Here is a 17,300-nt window from a genome sequence, read left to right as displayed (position 1 = left end):
AGAGGAGAAAAATGGGTTTGGTGAATAGCTAGCTTGTCTCTGCCAGTAATTGCAGATTATTTCAACAACAGATACGCATGATCTGGTGCACTACATGTCGGTAGCCCTTTCCTTACTTTCTCATGAAATCACTGCAACAACCTAATAGGATTGGAAATTAGTATGTCCAATTCAGAAACCTAAGGTCACGCAGTTCTTCTGAATGACAAACCAAGATTTAGTCTCTGTTCTGCTGCAAAAGCTTCTGCACTATGCTGCATTTCTCCAAATAAAACACAATATTGAAATGAAATCATACCCTGACTAAATTGTGATTATATTTAAAATATCATATAACTGCCATATCATCAATACAGTCCGCTCAAATCATCATCCCACCTCAGCTTGCCCAGTAGCTGGGACTGCAGACACATGCCACCATGAGCAGCTACTTTTTGTGTTTTTTGTAGAGAAGGGGTTTTGCCATGTTGCCCAGGTTGGTCTCGAACTCCTGGGCTCAAGCCGTCTGCCTGCCTCAGCCTCCCAAAGTGCTGGGATTACAAGAGTTAACCACTGTGCCTGGCCTCTTTCTCATTTTAATGTATAGCATTATACATTGATGTATAGCTCTGAAGAGATCATCACAGTCCCCTATAGAGGAATCAATGTTCACTCTCATCACTCCTGTCTCATTAGTACTAAGAAGCACAAATAGGCATTTCTACTTTTAGAAGATACTTTAAAAATATGGTTTCTTTCTGGTACTGAAGTTTCCTAAAAATCAAAAAGAATGGTTTCATTTCATCTTTACAATTCTTTGAACACTAGAAATATCAGTCAGATATATCCATTTACAAATGAATAATAGTAGCTAGGTTACTCTGTGTAAGAAATATACATATGTGTATATTCGTTTATTCCTCAGCATCACCTAATGAGGTAAGTGATTTTATTGCCAGTATTTTATTGCCATGGCTATAAAAGCACAGAGAGGTTAACCAAGTTGACTGAGGTAAGAGTTGTGCATCGAAGAAAATAAAACAGGTCAGGGTGTTAGTGAAAATCTCCGGCAACTTTCCCAGAGTTCATAGGTTCTATTTATTCAGCTCTGTGTGTCATAGGTTATTCCTTATTTCTCAAAATACCTTTTCTTCAGGGCTTTCATAACATCCCGTTCCTTTCTTGCAGCTTTGTTATATCTTTTTTTTTTTTTTTTTTTTTTTTTTGAGACGGAGTTTCGCTCTTGTTACCCAGGCTGGAGTGCAATGGCGCGATCTCGGCTCACCGCAACCTCCGCCTCCTGGGTTCAGGCAATTTTCCTGCCTCAGCCTCCCGAGTAGCTGGGATTACAGGCACGCGCCACTATGCCCAGCTAATTTTTTGTATTTTTAGTAGAGACGGGGTTTCACCATGTTGACCAGGATGATCTCAATCTCTTGACCTCGTGATCCACCCGCCTCGGCCTCCCAAAGTGCTGGGATTACAGGCGTGAGCCACCGCGCCCGGCTGTTATATCTTTATTGTGCGGACACGTTGACTTAAGTATGTAAAACCTAACAGCACCTATTGCTGCACTAAAAAATGGCTTGCCGGCCGGGCGCAGTGGCTCACACCTATAATCCCACAACTTTGGGAGGCTGAGGCAGGTGGCTCACGAGATCAAGAGTTCGAGACTAGCCTGGCCAACATAGTGAAACCCTGTCTCTACTAAAAATACAAAAAATTATTTGGGCGTAGTGGTGGACGCCTGTAATCCCAGCTACTTGCAGGGCTGAGACAGAAGAATCACTTGAACTGGGGAGGTGGAGGTTGCAGTGAGCCAAGATGAGGCCACTGCATTCCAGTTTGGGCAACAGAGTGAGACTGTCTCAAAAAAAAAAAAAAAAAAAAAAAAAAAAAGGCCTTGCTATTAAAGCATGAGGCAAAAGCCTAACTTAGCTGTTTCCCAAAGTAAATCCACAATTTATTTATACAGAGAAACCCCTCAACTTCTCTAAAACAAAAGGCATATACTCTACATAGACATATATTTGAGACATTAAGGAAACATGAATTTCCATTTTAGAAAACAATTAACTTAGTATCCTTTGTCAAATTGCTGGTGCCTACAACAAAACTGGAAACAACTGTAAAAAAAAAATAGCTTTTGAAATATTAGTCATTTTAAGTGAGTCAAGCCCTAAAAGAATTTACTTGGGAGTCAAAGCTAGTTGACTCCAACATCTCAGAAATAAAAGTCCAATTTGTTCATCCAGTTAACCTACCATGAGTCTGCACTGATTTGGGAACTCGTGAAAAACAACACAAAACCCACTGAAATTGAACCGGTCACTGGAAACTCTCTTTCTGGTCTATCCTAGCTAAATGCTATTTGTCATGTCAAGCAAAAAGTAATTTGTACACCAGCCTTGTGGTCCACTGTATTATGTAGGAAAGAGTGAAATGGAAGAGTGAGGGCTCACACTTCGTGTCTACTACCGAGAAACTAAATTATGTAGAGAACTTGAGGCTGAACGGAGGCTCTTTGGTCAGCTCAATAAAGATACGCTGGAAGCATCAATGGGGAGTTTACACAAGGGTAAAATGAAGAGTTCCAAGCTCTCTCTTTGCTAACCATACACTTTCCATGACTGTTGCAAGTGGTTTTGCAGGTCATCCAGCACTAGTGCTTTTCTTAGCCCGAACACGTTTAAAGAGGGAAGGGGCAGAGATCACACTGTCAATGTTTCTGAACTTCCTTAAGTCAACTGGGCGGAGGCCCTACCGGTTCAGGCACCTGTAATTTCCGCCCTTCTCCTTCCCCCTCTTCCGGGCTCCGTCCCCGCTCTTCACCTGGCCTGTGGCCCACTCCCACCGCCAGCTGGGGCCCTGGGGACTACGACGTCCCTCAAACCTTGCTTTTGGAAGACAAAAAGGTAATGATCGTCATGTCTTAAATCACTGCAGTGTGAGGTCTTCACGTGAAAGCTTTATTTGGGTAGGAAAACCTAGCCTACGAAAAACGGGCCCGTGCGGTCACGCCTGACCGCCTGTCTCCGGGTCAGGTCTGCCAGGACCAGCTCCAGCCGCCCGCCGAAGAAGGCTGTCCTTTCCCCTCCGAACTCTGGCTTCCCTAAAGCTGCCGCGCCTCCTTCCAGGCCTGACCTCCCGCCGGCTCCGCCCGGCCCGGCCCACCTCGCCATCTCGGTGCCCACCCATTGTCCCCTCGCGCTGTCACCGAGCGCAGACCCCGAGCTCCCGATTGGAACACCTCCCCATCACTCAGCCACACTCCTGGGGCTGGATGCCTCACTCCCGTTTCCGAGCCATAAAAGGTCCTGCTTCCCCCGAGCCAGCAGGTAAAGCCGAGACGGCGGAAGGAAAGCCGGGAGCGGCCGCGCCCCCTGGTCGACCCCGCCGGGTGAGGAGAGCGCACCACACACAACCCTCCCTTGCCTTGCGACGCGCCCTGCCCTCGCCCCAGGGTCCCCACCCTGCAAGTCCTGATCACAAAGCCGCAGCCGCCGACCCACCCTCGTCATCCTGCCCCGGGACGGCCCTGGGACAGTGACCACCGCGAAGCACGGAGGGCAGGGCGGGCCGGGCCTCGGGGAGGGGGTTGGGGGATGTGAAAAGTCCCGGATGTTGCTGAACGGGAGCCCCTTCCAGAGGAGTGACTGGCGCAAGCGCAGATCGGCTGAGCAAAAGCTAAGGTGGGGGTAGGGGTAGGGAGACAGCTGCCTTCCCGCAGGCTTAGAGGTAGAGTGGGCCGGTGGAGGCTGCAGGGGAGAGGGCGTCGGGGACCTAAGGGGAAGGCGAGGAGTGGGGGGATTTGCGTTGGGGAGGAAAAGAAAAAAAGCAGCTTCCCGTCTAGGTGCACTCCGGACAAGCGTAGAGGAGCTGGGAGCCGAGCCGGGTGGGGGAGTGGCGGTAGCGGGCGAGGACGCGCGCTCCTCCGCTCGCCCTCCAGCGCGGGCGGGCAGGACGCGCGCCGGGGAGCGGCGGTTGCGCGGGGCCCCGATCGCTGTGGGCACTAATCAACGGTTGCCATAGCAGCGTTTGACGTCATCGTGCGTGTGGTGCCCCTGCTGCCGGGGCTGGTGATTGGAGGAAACCCCGTGTCTGCGGAGCGGCTGTAGCCTGTGAGCAGCGAGATCCAGGGACAGAGTCTCAGCCTCGCCGCCGCTGCCGCCGCCGCCCAGAGACTGCTGAGCCCCTGTCCGTCCGCCGCCACCACCCGCTCCGGACACAGGTGAGGAACCCGGCCGCCGCCGCTCCCCGCTCCTCCTGTCCCAGGCCAGCCTTCCGAACGCGTGGGAGCCGTCCTCATCCTGTTCCCTCATCCCCGCTCGCCCCACGGTGGCGGCGCCGGGCTGAGGCGGAGTCTCCTCAGCAGACACGGGCGGCGGCTCCTCTTCCGCTGGGCTCGGGCGGGCGGCTAGCGGCCGCCTCCCGCTCCTTGTTTCCGCATCGACGCCCCAGCCCCGATCGGTGCTCGCTCCCCTGTCCCGCTCCCGAGGGTGGGGAGAGCGCCCACACGCGAGATCCCCGGGGATCCCCCGTCGCCTGCTCCCGAAGGTGGACGAGGCATGGCCGGGGCGCCGCCGGCCGCGATTCGTCCCCACCCTTGTTTCTGCGGGCTCCTACTCCCTCCCTCGCTGCCCTTCTCGCTTCCGCTCGAGATAATGACTCGGCGACGGCGGCGGCGGGCATCGCAGTGGCGCAGGTGAGGCCGCCTCCTCCCCTCTCCCTCGGCCGCCCCTTCCTTCCCCTCCCCCGCTCTCCCTCCCCCGCTCTCCCTCCCCCTCGCGCAGCCTCCGCGCTGGGCGCAGCGGTGGCGGGACCCGGCCCTCCCCCACCCCGGGAGGCGGCAGCGCGGCGGGGAGGGGCGGGGGGCCTCGGGGACACAGGCGGGAGGGAAGGGCCTGGCCGAGAGCGGATCGGAGCCCAGGCCCGGCCCGGCGGCGCCCGCCAGTAGACCCGGGCGAGGCCGCTCGCCGGCGGGAGGGGAGCCCACTGCGGGGTGAGGTTTTGGGGTGGGGCTCGCCTGGGACCTAGAGCTGAATTTCCTGGGCTCTGCGGTGGGGGGAAGGGCTTGAATTTTCTTGGCGGGGGTGGGGGATGGGGCCGACTTTCTTTGCTTCTTATGAACCGTCAGGGAAGGCGCGGACTGGGGCTGTGAGCCCAGGTTGGGGTAGAGAGCGGGGTGGGGATCCCGCGATAGGCACTCGTGCCGGAGCGACTAGAACTGGAGGGTCCCTCTGCCGCTTTGGGGACGCACATCCTGCTTTGGGGGCGGGTGAGCCTGAGCAGAGCTGTCGCTGGTGGCCTGCTCTGCTGGGTGTGGCTCTCGTCCCCTCCCCCACCTGCAGCTGTCGGGCCCTTAGAGATGGTGTACGCGGGCACCGGCGCTGATCGGTGGCGGGGAAAGCGCTGGGTGGGAGAGCGGGGTGTGTCCGCGGCGGGGATGGTAGTGGTTCCGCTTCTGCGGGCGTCTCTGGCGTCTCTGCCCCGGGGTCGGGCGGCTTCGCTCCCCCTACGACTTGAGCGGGGGCGGGGGCGCGGGCTGCTCCTCCCCCTGGCTCCGGTTGGGGGGGAATTAACACTCAGCAGTAGGTTGGGCTCCCTGACACAGATCCGCCATGACAAAGGAGGAGAGTCGGGGACTTGAGCGGAGGCTCGGGCTTGGGCGGAGCCTGGAGTGGGGTGGTTGCGGATACGCGGACCCGAGGATTTGCACTTTAAAGTCCGGGTCTGCTCGTTTTCGTTTCACCCTAACCGACATCTCAAGTCAGGTAAGGGTTAAATGGGTGCGGTGAGTCCTGCCCGCAGTGTAGAGGCGAGGCCTTGGAGCAATCGTTACTGTGTGAGAAACCTTATCCACTTCCTCTTGTACACAAGTGGTGGGGGAGAGAATCCTTTGTACTGGTTTTGAATCATTTTTCGTTGGAAGCAGAATTAACCAGAGAGCGTTTCTCAGTTCCTAAGGGAAAAATTAATAATATATAGAGACCTGAGGAAAAGCATGTCGTCATAAAGGTTAAATAGTTTATGTGTGAGCCAGTACCTTGCATCCAAATTAGCTAGTTACTTGCTTAAAATGTGAGGACATGTTCTCTCATTTGGTTAAAAAAGTATTGTGGGATTTCCCTGGGAAGGTAAAAGATAATTAATATTCGGGAGTCAGCTCCCAAGGTGGGTGGGTGATAATGGCTCTTCTGTTCACCTTCTAATTTAAAATATACACTTCATTCATGTGTATATTTTCCTCTAAAGTCGTTTATTCTGTGGATTAGTATCTTTGTGCTGTTTAGCAACTTCGAAAAGGATGTCTTTCCAGAAAAATGTAGCTGAGGTAAATTGAAAAGGTCTAGGAAACTATAAAATGCGAGGGAAAGAGAATTAGGTGGGTAGTCACGGTAAAGGACAGCTTGAGTGATAGCATCCAATTATTGTGACGGTGACGGCTAGAAGCAAAATGCGGCACTTAATACATTGCAACTGGAGCCATGACATTGGAAACACTTGTAAATTAAGTTCTTCCAATGTGATGTATTTTAGTACTCACAGTAAGAGTTGAAGGGCCATGACTCGTGGGTATTTTTAAAGCCTGTGGACATGCAACACGATAAAGAGTTGAGGCATTAGGGTCAGTTAGATGTTGGTCTTTTGTGCTGGCTTTACACTAAAAATATCTGAGAACAAGCAGTTTGGCTATGCCTCCCCCAAATTGTTATGCTATGATCGGCTGGCAAATGTTGCAGAGACCTAGTAGATTTGGAGTGAGGGTAAAACTAAAATTTAATCACTCCTTATTATGAAAGTAAAAAGACATGAAATACATTAAACTGACATGAATTACGATTCTGGAAGTATGACAGAAATCCAGATGTTCTGTAAGCAGTTGCATTTACTAAAGGAAGAAAAGCTGCTTTATTTTGTATCACTTAGTGGTATTGGAATTGAGTTGAGACTTTGGTCAAGTAAGATTAGGGGAGTAGTTTTTAAGGCAGCTTTTGGAAGTGCTTTTGACCTTATGTGAAATGTGGATCTTCTGAATTGAAATGAGATAATGAAATTTTAGTTTTGCTACACTGATGTTGTTAATGGCTGTAAGTTTACTTCTGATGCTGAGTATGCTAAAATTTTTTCCCCTTTTCTGACTATCCTTTTGTGATGCTGCATTTTAATCGTGTGAACAATCTTCCACAGGCAATTATGTTTCAGGTTTTAATAAGGCTCACTTACCACAGGTATAATTTTGACTCTGTTTATTTTGATGGGAAAAATTTAAAATACTCCTTTTTTCCCCCCCTGCAGAACATTCAGTCATGGATAAAAATGAGCTGGTTCAGAAGGCCAAACTGGCCGAGCAGGCTGAGCGATATGATGACATGGCAGCCTGCATGAAGTCTGTAACTGAGCAAGGAGCTGAATTATCCAATGAGGAGAGGAATCTTCTCTCAGTTGCTTATAAAAATGTTGTAGGAGCCCGTAGGTCATCTTGGAGGGTCGTCTCAAGTATTGAACAAAAGACGGAAGGTGCTGAGAAAAAACAGCAGATGGCTCGAGAATACAGAGAGAAAATTGAGACGGAGCTAAGAGATATCTGCAATGATGTACTGGTGAGAATTACACATTCAGTCTGACTTCATTATACTGTAGGGTTCCTATGAGTATCAGTTACATTACTCTCAACTTTTTCTTTGGTTTTTCTCTTCCTTCTAACATTGTGTGTTCCAAATTTAGAAGTCTTTATGGTGTCATGACTAAAAAGATGTTAATACGATTATAGATATGTTTATGTAGAACAATTGCAACAATGATTATGAAACAGTTGTTTTGTTAAAAATAATAGACTTTAGTATTATATTTTATATTAATTGAAAAGATACACTAATAGTATTATTGTTTTTGGTAGAATATTTGTAGTAGCTCTGTAGCTGATTATCTTAAATGTACATCTATGGATAAAGGGATTTTGCATATTTTATGTAAGAGAGATGTAATAGGATACTCATTGTAGAAATAGTACTCTTTGGATTAGCCGCTATAATGTTAATGTAATGAGTCAGCCATGCAGAAAACTGACCTCACAACTATGAAGCCTCTTCCTGCATTGAATTGTTGAAAGTAAATTTTGAATACTCAACAACCATGGTGAAAGGTTATGGGTAACTCAAAGCTTGACTTTCCAGTTTCAATCAAGTATTTTAAGTATTCAGTACTTAACTGTGTTGAAGCATTGTACTTAAAAGAATTAAACTAAATTTTGGTTAATTTTAATCTGTCATACAAAAACAACGCTTTTTGATCAAGAATAGTTTAAATTTGAGGATAAACTAGTAGAAAATCCAACCAAGCTGGCAGTTTTTGGAATAATATTTAAAGTGGTTTTTCTAAGTGGTTACCCTTACCAGTATGGCACGGCTCTGATACACAAAGAGGGACAACATTTCGATTTTTCTGGACAGGTTACTGAATCTGGGACTCAGTATGGAAATCCAGGTGTGTTACTTACTATATGAACCTTGTTTATGGAAGAATTACTGTTAATGAGTAATCTGATGTGGTTGTGGGTTTGAGGTTTTTGTTAAAGTTGTGATGATACGATCATTTCTTTACACTTGTATTTACTAATGGAATAGCATTAGTTCCTAAACTGTATTTTTCTCAAATGGTGTTTACTTCACACTGTCTTTTTAAAGAATAGTGATTTTTTTTTTAAGTGCTTATTTGAGTTCCCAGTCACAAACTCATGAGATATCTGTCTTGGGGGTATCTTTTTGTTTTTTGCTTATTGAAACCTTTACAATGATAGCCATTTATCTCTAAGTTGAAAAATGGAATATCATGCTTTTATTGAGGCCAGGTAACAAATGCCTATCTTGAGATTTTGCTCAGGTAATAAGAATATTTAAAATTTGAAAATATGATTTTTTTCTATAATAAAAAATGTATTGGGTTTTTTCCTGCTCTCCTTACTAACTAGTATCTGTGTACGTATAACTCAGTTTTTGTTCAGTCTGGTGTGTTTTCCCCAATTACACCTGATCAAAAAGTTTTTATTTTGGCTTCAAAGGATGTGTTACAAGTTAAAATTTCCCTTAAGACAAAAGTCAATTTTAGGAACTAAAAGGAATGTAACATTTACTTTTTACTAACATGCTTATTTGCAATACCAGGTAGGTATGTGCATGCTTTCCATATGCAAAGTATAAAAGTTCCTGTCATTGTCTTTTCCTAGGAAAAGACTTACTGCAGGTTTTTTTGTTTTTGTTTTTTTTTTTGAGACAGTTTTGCACTTGTTGCCCAGACTGGAGTGCAATGGCACGATCTTGGCTCACTGCAACCTCTGCCTCGCAGGTTCCAGTTCAAACAATTCTCCTGCCTCAGGAGACACACGCAACCATGCCCAGCTAATTTTTTGTATTTTTAGTAGAGACGGGTTTCACTATGTCAGCCAGGCTGGTCTCGAACTCCTGACCTCAGGTGATCCACCCACCTTGGCCTCCCAAAGTGCTGGGATTACAGGTGTGAGCTATCGCACTCGGTCCAACTTGTAGCAGTTTTAACTATGCTTCCCTTTGGTTTCCTTATCAAGAAAATTTTTTTGCGTAGAACGAGTAGGTGAGAATGACAAGATAATCTCTTAATATTAATAGCTGCTTTTTGTTAGGATTATTAAGGAGGTTGATTCTGGTTCCTACTCATGTTGTTACCCTCCAGAATAGCACTGGCTTCTCTAAAAGGTTAAATGGCATTTACACTTTGAAAGTTTGGATGAATGACAGTTTAATTCCTTTACTACACAAATGACTTCGAAGAGAATTCTAAGCAAGCATTTGCTTCCAGCCTTAGTCTTTTGTTAAGAATATTAGTGATCTTTGCATACTCATAACGTGTAGTAGATGCTCAAATATTTGTTAAGCATAAAGGCTTCTTTTGAGAAAAAGAATAGAATTAGGTCAGCAGCACTACAAAATTTCCCTGGCTTTTTCTTTTTCTGCTTGGGAAAATTTGATATTTACAGATAGTAGGCTTCTTTTTCCTACCATCCTTTTCAAAGAGGTCACGTTGACTCTGGCAGCATCTTGCATAAAATTCCTTTTCCCCTTTCTAGTGAAGTGGAAGAATAAAATGTAGCAGAACTGATGTTTCTACTAGAGAAGATTTTCAAACCATTGTACTTAATGATTAGTAAAAATGTTTCAATTATATTTTTAAGATCTTACATGATAAAAAAATTAATATAATTTTTTATTACTTCAGCGTTTTCTGAGCTTTGATATATATATATATATTTTAATTTGAGAAAAATAAGCAGGTTATTCCTTTGCAGAATTAATGGTATTGGCTGGTGACATTAGTGATAACCAGCTTTTTTATATTGAGCACCTATTTTATAATAGCTATGAAAATACACTCTTTCTTCCTACAAAAAACAACTAATCTCCAAAGTTCTGAATTTTTCTGAAGAGCTTCTGAGTTTTTCTGAAGAGCTCTTTGGTAACCCATTCTGGTTACCTGTATTTATTAATTGTTTAATCATTTAATAAGCAAAGAGCTGGGACCGTGTTGCTTTTTACATGAGTTAGTAGAGTATTACCATGGGAAGTGGTCACTGGCATGTTCTTCACAATGTGGACTTTTCATTATGTAAAAGAACTTGGGGTTCTTCTCTTCCATGTGTTAATTTGAAACTGCAATGTGAACTAATGCAATCTGCCTTTCCTGCCAGTTGCTTAGACAAAAGTTCTCTTGGTAGTTGGGGAGGGACTCAACACTGGTACCTCTTTAAACCTGAAAGATGGCAGCCAAAAATTGAGTAGTTTTTAACTTACACATGATGAAATGAACACCAAGGAAATACAGTCTCGGAGGCCTATTTTAAACTCAAAAGAAGTATGTCGAGGTGAATAATAGAGCTCAAGATTTTGAGTCAAACTAGTTTTACCATTTAATAGATGCATGGCCTGAGGAAATCACTTAGTTCCTCTGAGAAAACTGAGCTCAATTAAATAGGAATACTCATCTCACAGGGTTGTAGGGAATGAGAGTCAGGTAAAGCACCTTGACTACCTCTGTGTCCTGTTTATCTCAGCTTTTCTGTTCTGTTTAAGTGTGAGCCTGCCTGTAATAGTAGTGCAGGGGTCTCTTAACTCACAGTCCATGAATAGGATTTAGAAGATTGGTTTCTTCCGACTGCCCCAGAACCCACAGGAGCAGGCAGCTGGGGGTGGGAGGTCAGCCCTGGAATAGGAGCTGTGGCAGTTCGGGAGGACCCGGCTATGTTGGCTGTGGGGGTGATGAGTGAGTCTCGGGCTGGGCGGAAATGGAGCTCCAGGAAACTACTAAAGTTCCTGGGGAAGCAAAGTAGAATTTCATAAGAACAAAATGGATGGAGAGGAGAAAACCTATCTATGGTGGGGCTGTGAAGGCCCTGATGCCGTATGTTAAATTGATAGCATCTGATGGCCATGAATTTATTGTAAAAAGAGAACATGCATTAACATCAGGCATGGTAAAAGCCATGTTGAGTGGCCCAGGTCAATTTGCTGAGAATGAAACCAGAGGTCAGTTTCAGAGAGATACCTTCACATGTGCTGTCAAAAGTATGCATGTATTTTATGTACAAGGTTCACTACACTAACAGCTCCGCCGAGATTCTCGAATTCCCAATTGTACCTGAAATTGCACTAGAACTGCTGATAGCTGCAAACTTCCTAAATTGTTGTATAAAATAAATTATAATAAACTGTTAAAAAAAAGATTAAGAAGTCTTTAAAATTGTATATTTTTCTGGGCGGAAGGTCCATGTCAGCCATCAGATTTTCAAAGATTTTTAAAATTTAAAATCTGCTATACGCAAAGAATGACTTTATTGGAGGTCTAGGAGAGGAAGCAGTGTAAAATTGTGTGTCTAACCTAACAGTTGGCAACTGCAGTTGAGTAATCTTAATAGTGATTCTGTTAATTTGAGTTCTATTTTATTGCTGCTCTACATTTTAATTTGCTCAGCGCAATTTTAAGGTGTGGTTATGGGGCACTGATTTGTATCTCCAGCCCACAGAACTACCATTAAATAAGAAAGCAAACAGCTTTTGGGTCTCTCTTAGTTTGAATGTATTATTACATGCCTTGGGCTTTAAAAACTGCTCTGTAGAGTTAGTTTTTAAGATGAAAATCACTAGGCAGCTCATTGGAATAAGGACTTCTCCAAAGAATTCTATAGTGTTATATCTATTATTACCATTTTATTAAGATATACTGTATATTTAAATGTCTTTGTGGTTTTGGTATGTTTCAAAGTATAAAGAATTCCCATTGTGGTCTCAGGAAGGAAAAAATTGGACAGTGTCTTTGGTAATAAAGTTCAGTATTTTTTTTAACGTGAAGTGCCACACCCAGTGACGTATTTTGTACAAATATAAAAAGTCTGAGGTATATGAAGTGGAAATTGTGAAAATAAAGGCAGGGAAATGGCAAGGTAGAGGCATTTGCTGTTTGATAGGAAGGGAAACTAGGTCTGCCTTTATACTGAATTAAATGTCATTGGATTATTTGGATTAATTTCACAAATTTTTTATTCCAAAGTAAGTTACTCTTGGCATATTTATATTGAAGTGTGTGTGAGAGAGAGAATTTTTAAGCAAAAATGACGGATGTCCTGATATCAAGTAAGTTTTAAAACTTAGCATGTTGTTTATTGAAATTCTAATAATCCTCTTAGAATTTTTTTTGGTAGAATTCCTGGGTTCCGTATTGTGATTTCATCCTAGTTTCCATAGCTTTTGCTTTACTCTGACAGTTTTACATTGAGAATAAACACTACTCAAAGTTTTAGGGGACTTAGAACTGCTGTTAGTTTCAGTATACTCAAAGCCAGAGTTCCTCTTCCTTTTGAAACTGCCTGTCCTTTATAACTGTCCAATTTTAGCATTTTTCTAGACTTAATCACATGACATTTGTTCGGCTCATCTTTGACTTTATTTTCAGATTACAAGCTGTTGATATTTCCCAGATCATTGGTTCCCAATCTTTTACATTGATGCTGAATTGTATAGTTCCCAGGATTACACTCAGAAAAGTGCACATTGCCAAATAAGAAAATGATACTATAAGGATAACTTCATGTACTTTTAATGAACAAAAGCTGAATTATAAACATCTTTTTACTGCTGCTTGTGGTCATTCACTTGGACTATGTTGCATATATTTCTTATTCTAATCTTTCTAAAACGCTGATTTTATTCCATCTATTTGCTTGATCCTTGCCAAAATTCCCTGCAAGAGACTTTTAGCTTTAGTTTGGTCTTCTCACTGTCCTTGATAAATACCATTGCTAATTATCATCTTTATGGCCTGAGGGTTTCTGCTTCATTTCTCTGAGTTAGAACCTATTTTCATCTTGATTATCTGTCTTCCAACATCAGAGGATTGGCTCTATTCTTTCATTCTCTTTGAAAATGTTTATTTGTAAAGTACACTGAAGGAATATATGCTTTGATATATTTAGATGGCACAAATTTAAATTTTGGTGTGGGAAGAATGGTGTGCTTGGCCACCATATCAGCAGTTCTATCTTTTTTATTATGTGTATTTCTATGTAACAGGTAATTTCCTTGTTCTCTAGTCACTAATTCCTATAATTATGAAAAACTTGTATCGGTAAAAGTTACTGTGCATTAGCAGTTGTCATTGATTTAGTTTCATGTTTTCTGGTAAGGTATAATGAGATGGAAGTAGTAGGGTAGTGTAGGATAGAGTTTTACATATTGGCAGATTTCACTAATTTTTTTTTTATTGCCATTCTTTTTATTTTCCAATAATGTGGATTTTTAGGCACCAAAGCAATGTGGATGAATATAGCTGACTTGATATCAGTCGGATCATTTTGTGTAACACCCGCCCTTTTATTTTTATTGGATAGGTTATTTAAAGAGTTTCATCATGTAAGCTCTTGTGGATTTCTATTGACAGAATTTGTTGTGAGCCTTCCTTTCTCTCACAAATGAAAAATGTGCTTACAGTGGTAATAGGTAAAAGAATATAAGGATAGTTTCAGCCAAGTACTAATCCATAAAGTTAAGCAGACCAATATAAAGATTTCCTTAATGAGTTGGCCTGTATGCATGTGTTGAACTTTAAAATCTAAGAAAGATTATTGCATTAAATTTGCAGGGAATCCCCAATTTTTGTTGTATTCGTATTTTATTTGGGTCATCTAATGAGTTGGGAAGTTAGAAACATTTTTTGTTTTTTGTCGTCATTGTTTTTTTGTTTTTTTTCTGAGACAGGAGTCTCTCCCTGTTGTCCAGTGGCAAGATCTCACCTCACTGCAACCTCCACGTCCCAGGTATAAGTGATTCTCCCTCCCCAATCTCCCAAGTGGCTGGGACTACCGGGGCCGCCACCATGCCCAGCTAATTTTTCTATTTTTAGTGGAGATGGGGTTTCGCCATGTTGGCCAGGCTGATCTTGAACTCCTGACCTCAGGTGATCCACCCACCTCGGCCTCTCAAAATGCTGGGTTTATAGGCATGACCCACCATGCCTGGCCCCGAAACGTTTTTTCAGTGGCACTTAATTTCTAACTTGCAAACAATTTTTGAGATCTAGAGTTTTTAAAAATTAGTGTTATTACCAAGAAACCCAGTGGTGAGCAGAATGTTTCTCATCTAAGTGATTAATTACAAATACTTTTCTCAAAAAGACCTATTGTTGATCCAAGACTGAGCATTCAGCTCATAATTTTCTTGTTCCTTAAAACGTAATAAACATTGTCCAGAGTTGAGAATGACATACTTGGACCACGTTCAACCAAGAGACACTTGATGAAAATATTATGCAAAATACCTATTTAAAATGTGATTCTGTGGAATTGACAGTTGAGGGTAGTATTATAGGCAAGCTGTAGTTCTGACCTAGAACAAGCAAGTTCTCAGTTCAACAATTTGATGAGTCCTTTAGCACTATTTGGAAGATGTTTGGAAATAAGATATAGCAAGTAATCTGCTTTTTCTAAGAGTAATGACTTTAAAAGTAAAGGATGCTAAAGTGTGTACTGCCTACTTTAAGAGAGGTGATAGAACTTATCACGGGCCATGCAGACTTTTTGAATTTTGGATTCATTGTGTGATTTGGGGCAAGTTATACTGAATTTCTCTGTGACTCTGTTTCCACATCTTCAAAATGGGAGTAATACTATCTACCTCTAGGATGTTTTGGGGAAATTGTTTAATTAATACACCCCGTGGTGGTCTTAAATAGCAAATACACTGCTTACCTTTTGTACCTCTGACGTCACTTTATTGTGGTTTGATTTATAAAGTTTGGATTTAAATTTAAGAGAACTTTAAAAAGCTGAAATTTTTTATATTTAATGTTTGATGACTTGCTATTTTATAAGCCCTGTGCATTACAAAAATAAATGTAAAAGTCCCTGCTGTTCAGTCTGGAGAGGGAAATAGGCATGTGCACGTATAATAAAGAGGTAAGAGTACTGCAAATTCATTGAACGTGGAAAAGCTGGTCTTTAACGTTTTTTAAAAAGGGGTTGATAAAATATAGTCCCCTTACGGAGTTTATCCATAATACATAGAGTGCACATACATACAAGCTAAAAAGTCCTATGAAAAATGAGGCGTTTTAAACACCACCACCAACAAAAAGCATTGTGATGGAAATACTGGTAAATTGGACCTTGGTTTGTGGGATACTTCAGCCCAGGCCAGGATCCTAGGGGAGAGGAGAAGAGTTTACACTTAAAACTGCTCATTAGGGGGATGGGGAGCTTGGGAAGGGATGACATGGGGAGAAATGCAAGATATAGGTGACGGGGTGGTAGCGGGGGTCGGGGGGATGGAGGCAGCAAACCACCTTGCCATGTATGTACCTATGCAACAATCCTGCATGATCTGCACATGTACCCTAGAAGTACAATAATAATAATAATAAAAAATGCTCATTAAGTTCTTTTTGATACTTGTTAATATTTCACTTTTGATCTTTAGGAGTAACATTTCAAATTTGTTTTCAGATGTTCTTAAAACTGATTCCTTCTAGGATTATTTTGCTGGCATTCATGATCTGGAGGGAGACACTTCTCTGAATCTGATTTAATGTAGCAGTTTTTATTCCTGCTTCTTGCTAGCCCTTTCACCAGATTGATTTTTCAAAAAACAGAGCATTTTAGAACAGTCTGGGGATTTCTATCAGCAATTGTTTAGTGCAGACATCTTTTGGGGTAAAAATCAGGGAGCAGCTACTCTTAACAGGAATTAAATTTAATAATAAAACTTCAGGCTGGCTTTAACAGTTCTTAAACATCAGGGATAATATACTTTGTCAGATTTCTTTTTGATTAAAAAATGCAGATTTGCCATCTATTATTAATGGAAAAATGCATTCAGTTAAGTGATTGGGCACAAGCAACTCTGTTCCTTTTTATATATGACCTTATACATAGAACATCTGTTCATAGCTCAAAATCTTACTCTCTTAGGCCACATTACATAGAAAAGAATTTAAAGTCAAAATGTCTGCAAATACTTAATAAATTAGTTCTTGACACCACCTGATTATTAGCATTTTTGGTGTAGCACTTTTCTAATTGGTTGATTGAAAGTAAGTGAGGAAGTTGCAAATCAGAGAAGAATGGAAGCCACTCTGGCCACAAGGGGGAGTAAAAGACTAATTTCCAAATATGGGCCCCTAATGTGTGACAGATTAATGGCTTCTTGGCATGCTTTCTTTTTAAAATTTTAAGAGATCTAGGAATTATAAAAGGCCCAGTGTTTGTACAGAATAACAATTATAGGAAAATTATCTCGGCACAAGAGAATTGTACAAGACTAGAAATTTGAACTACATTATGCTGGAGAGTTGGAATTAAATTTCCTATTAATGATGTTATTAAAATGACATTTGTAGGATATTTTTGTGAGATTTTAAGTTGAATAACACAAGCTGAGAGTTTTATATAAGTTATAGAAATGTGTTTATACAAAAATTTCATGGAGTCATTGAATTTTAGGGTTGAAGGGACATCTAGTCTGACCTTTTTATTTTAACAGATCAAGAGCCTACACCTCAGAGGTTCAGCTGTTTACATGAGGTCAGACAGTAAGCATTAGTTATTTGTAGTTCCTTAATGTAGTATCACCTTATTGTAGATTGAAACATGACATTTACTCTGCTATCAAGATACTTGGTTTGTGGGGGTGGGGCATGAGGAGTCATCAGAATAACAAAATAAATAACTTAATTTCATTAAAAACAGTGGTTTTTGTTTTAGACTATGTTTTAGAGTCCTGTACTTAATGAGAATCACTTTTGAG

At 42.4% G+C, this 17,300-nt stretch overlaps 1 protein-coding gene and 1 pseudogene across 1 annotated transcript in view; both read left to right on the top strand.

Annotated features, from left to right (window-relative positions):
- Positions 1 to 4,048: 4,048 nt before the first annotated feature.
- Positions 4,049 to 17,300, top strand: part of YWHAZ (tyrosine 3-monooxygenase/tryptophan 5-monooxygenase activation protein zeta) — a 33,529-nt gene continuing 20,277 nt past the window's right edge. Inside the window, exons 1-2 of the mRNA XM_012455845.3 lie at positions 4,049 to 4,210; positions 7,279 to 7,583. Of these exons, the coding sequence (XP_012311268.1) occupies positions 7,290 to 7,583 (294 nt within the window). The 5' untranslated portion in view covers positions 4,049 to 4,210; positions 7,279 to 7,289. The remainder of the gene's footprint in view (positions 4,211 to 7,278; positions 7,584 to 17,300) is intronic.
- On the top strand, positions 9,476 to 15,751 carry LOC105719670 (elongin-C-like; annotated as a pseudogene).

This window comes from Aotus nancymaae, unplaced genomic scaffold, assembly GCF_030222135.1.
Source record: "Aotus nancymaae isolate 86718 unplaced genomic scaffold, 86718_ANA_hifiasm-v0.15.2.pri h1tg000036l, whole genome shotgun sequence".
Classification (NCBI taxonomy): Eukaryota; Metazoa; Chordata; class Mammalia; order Primates; family Aotidae; genus Aotus; species Aotus nancymaae.
Note: the sequence above shows the minus strand (reverse complement) of the source record. Positions and strands in the feature narration are given on the sequence as shown.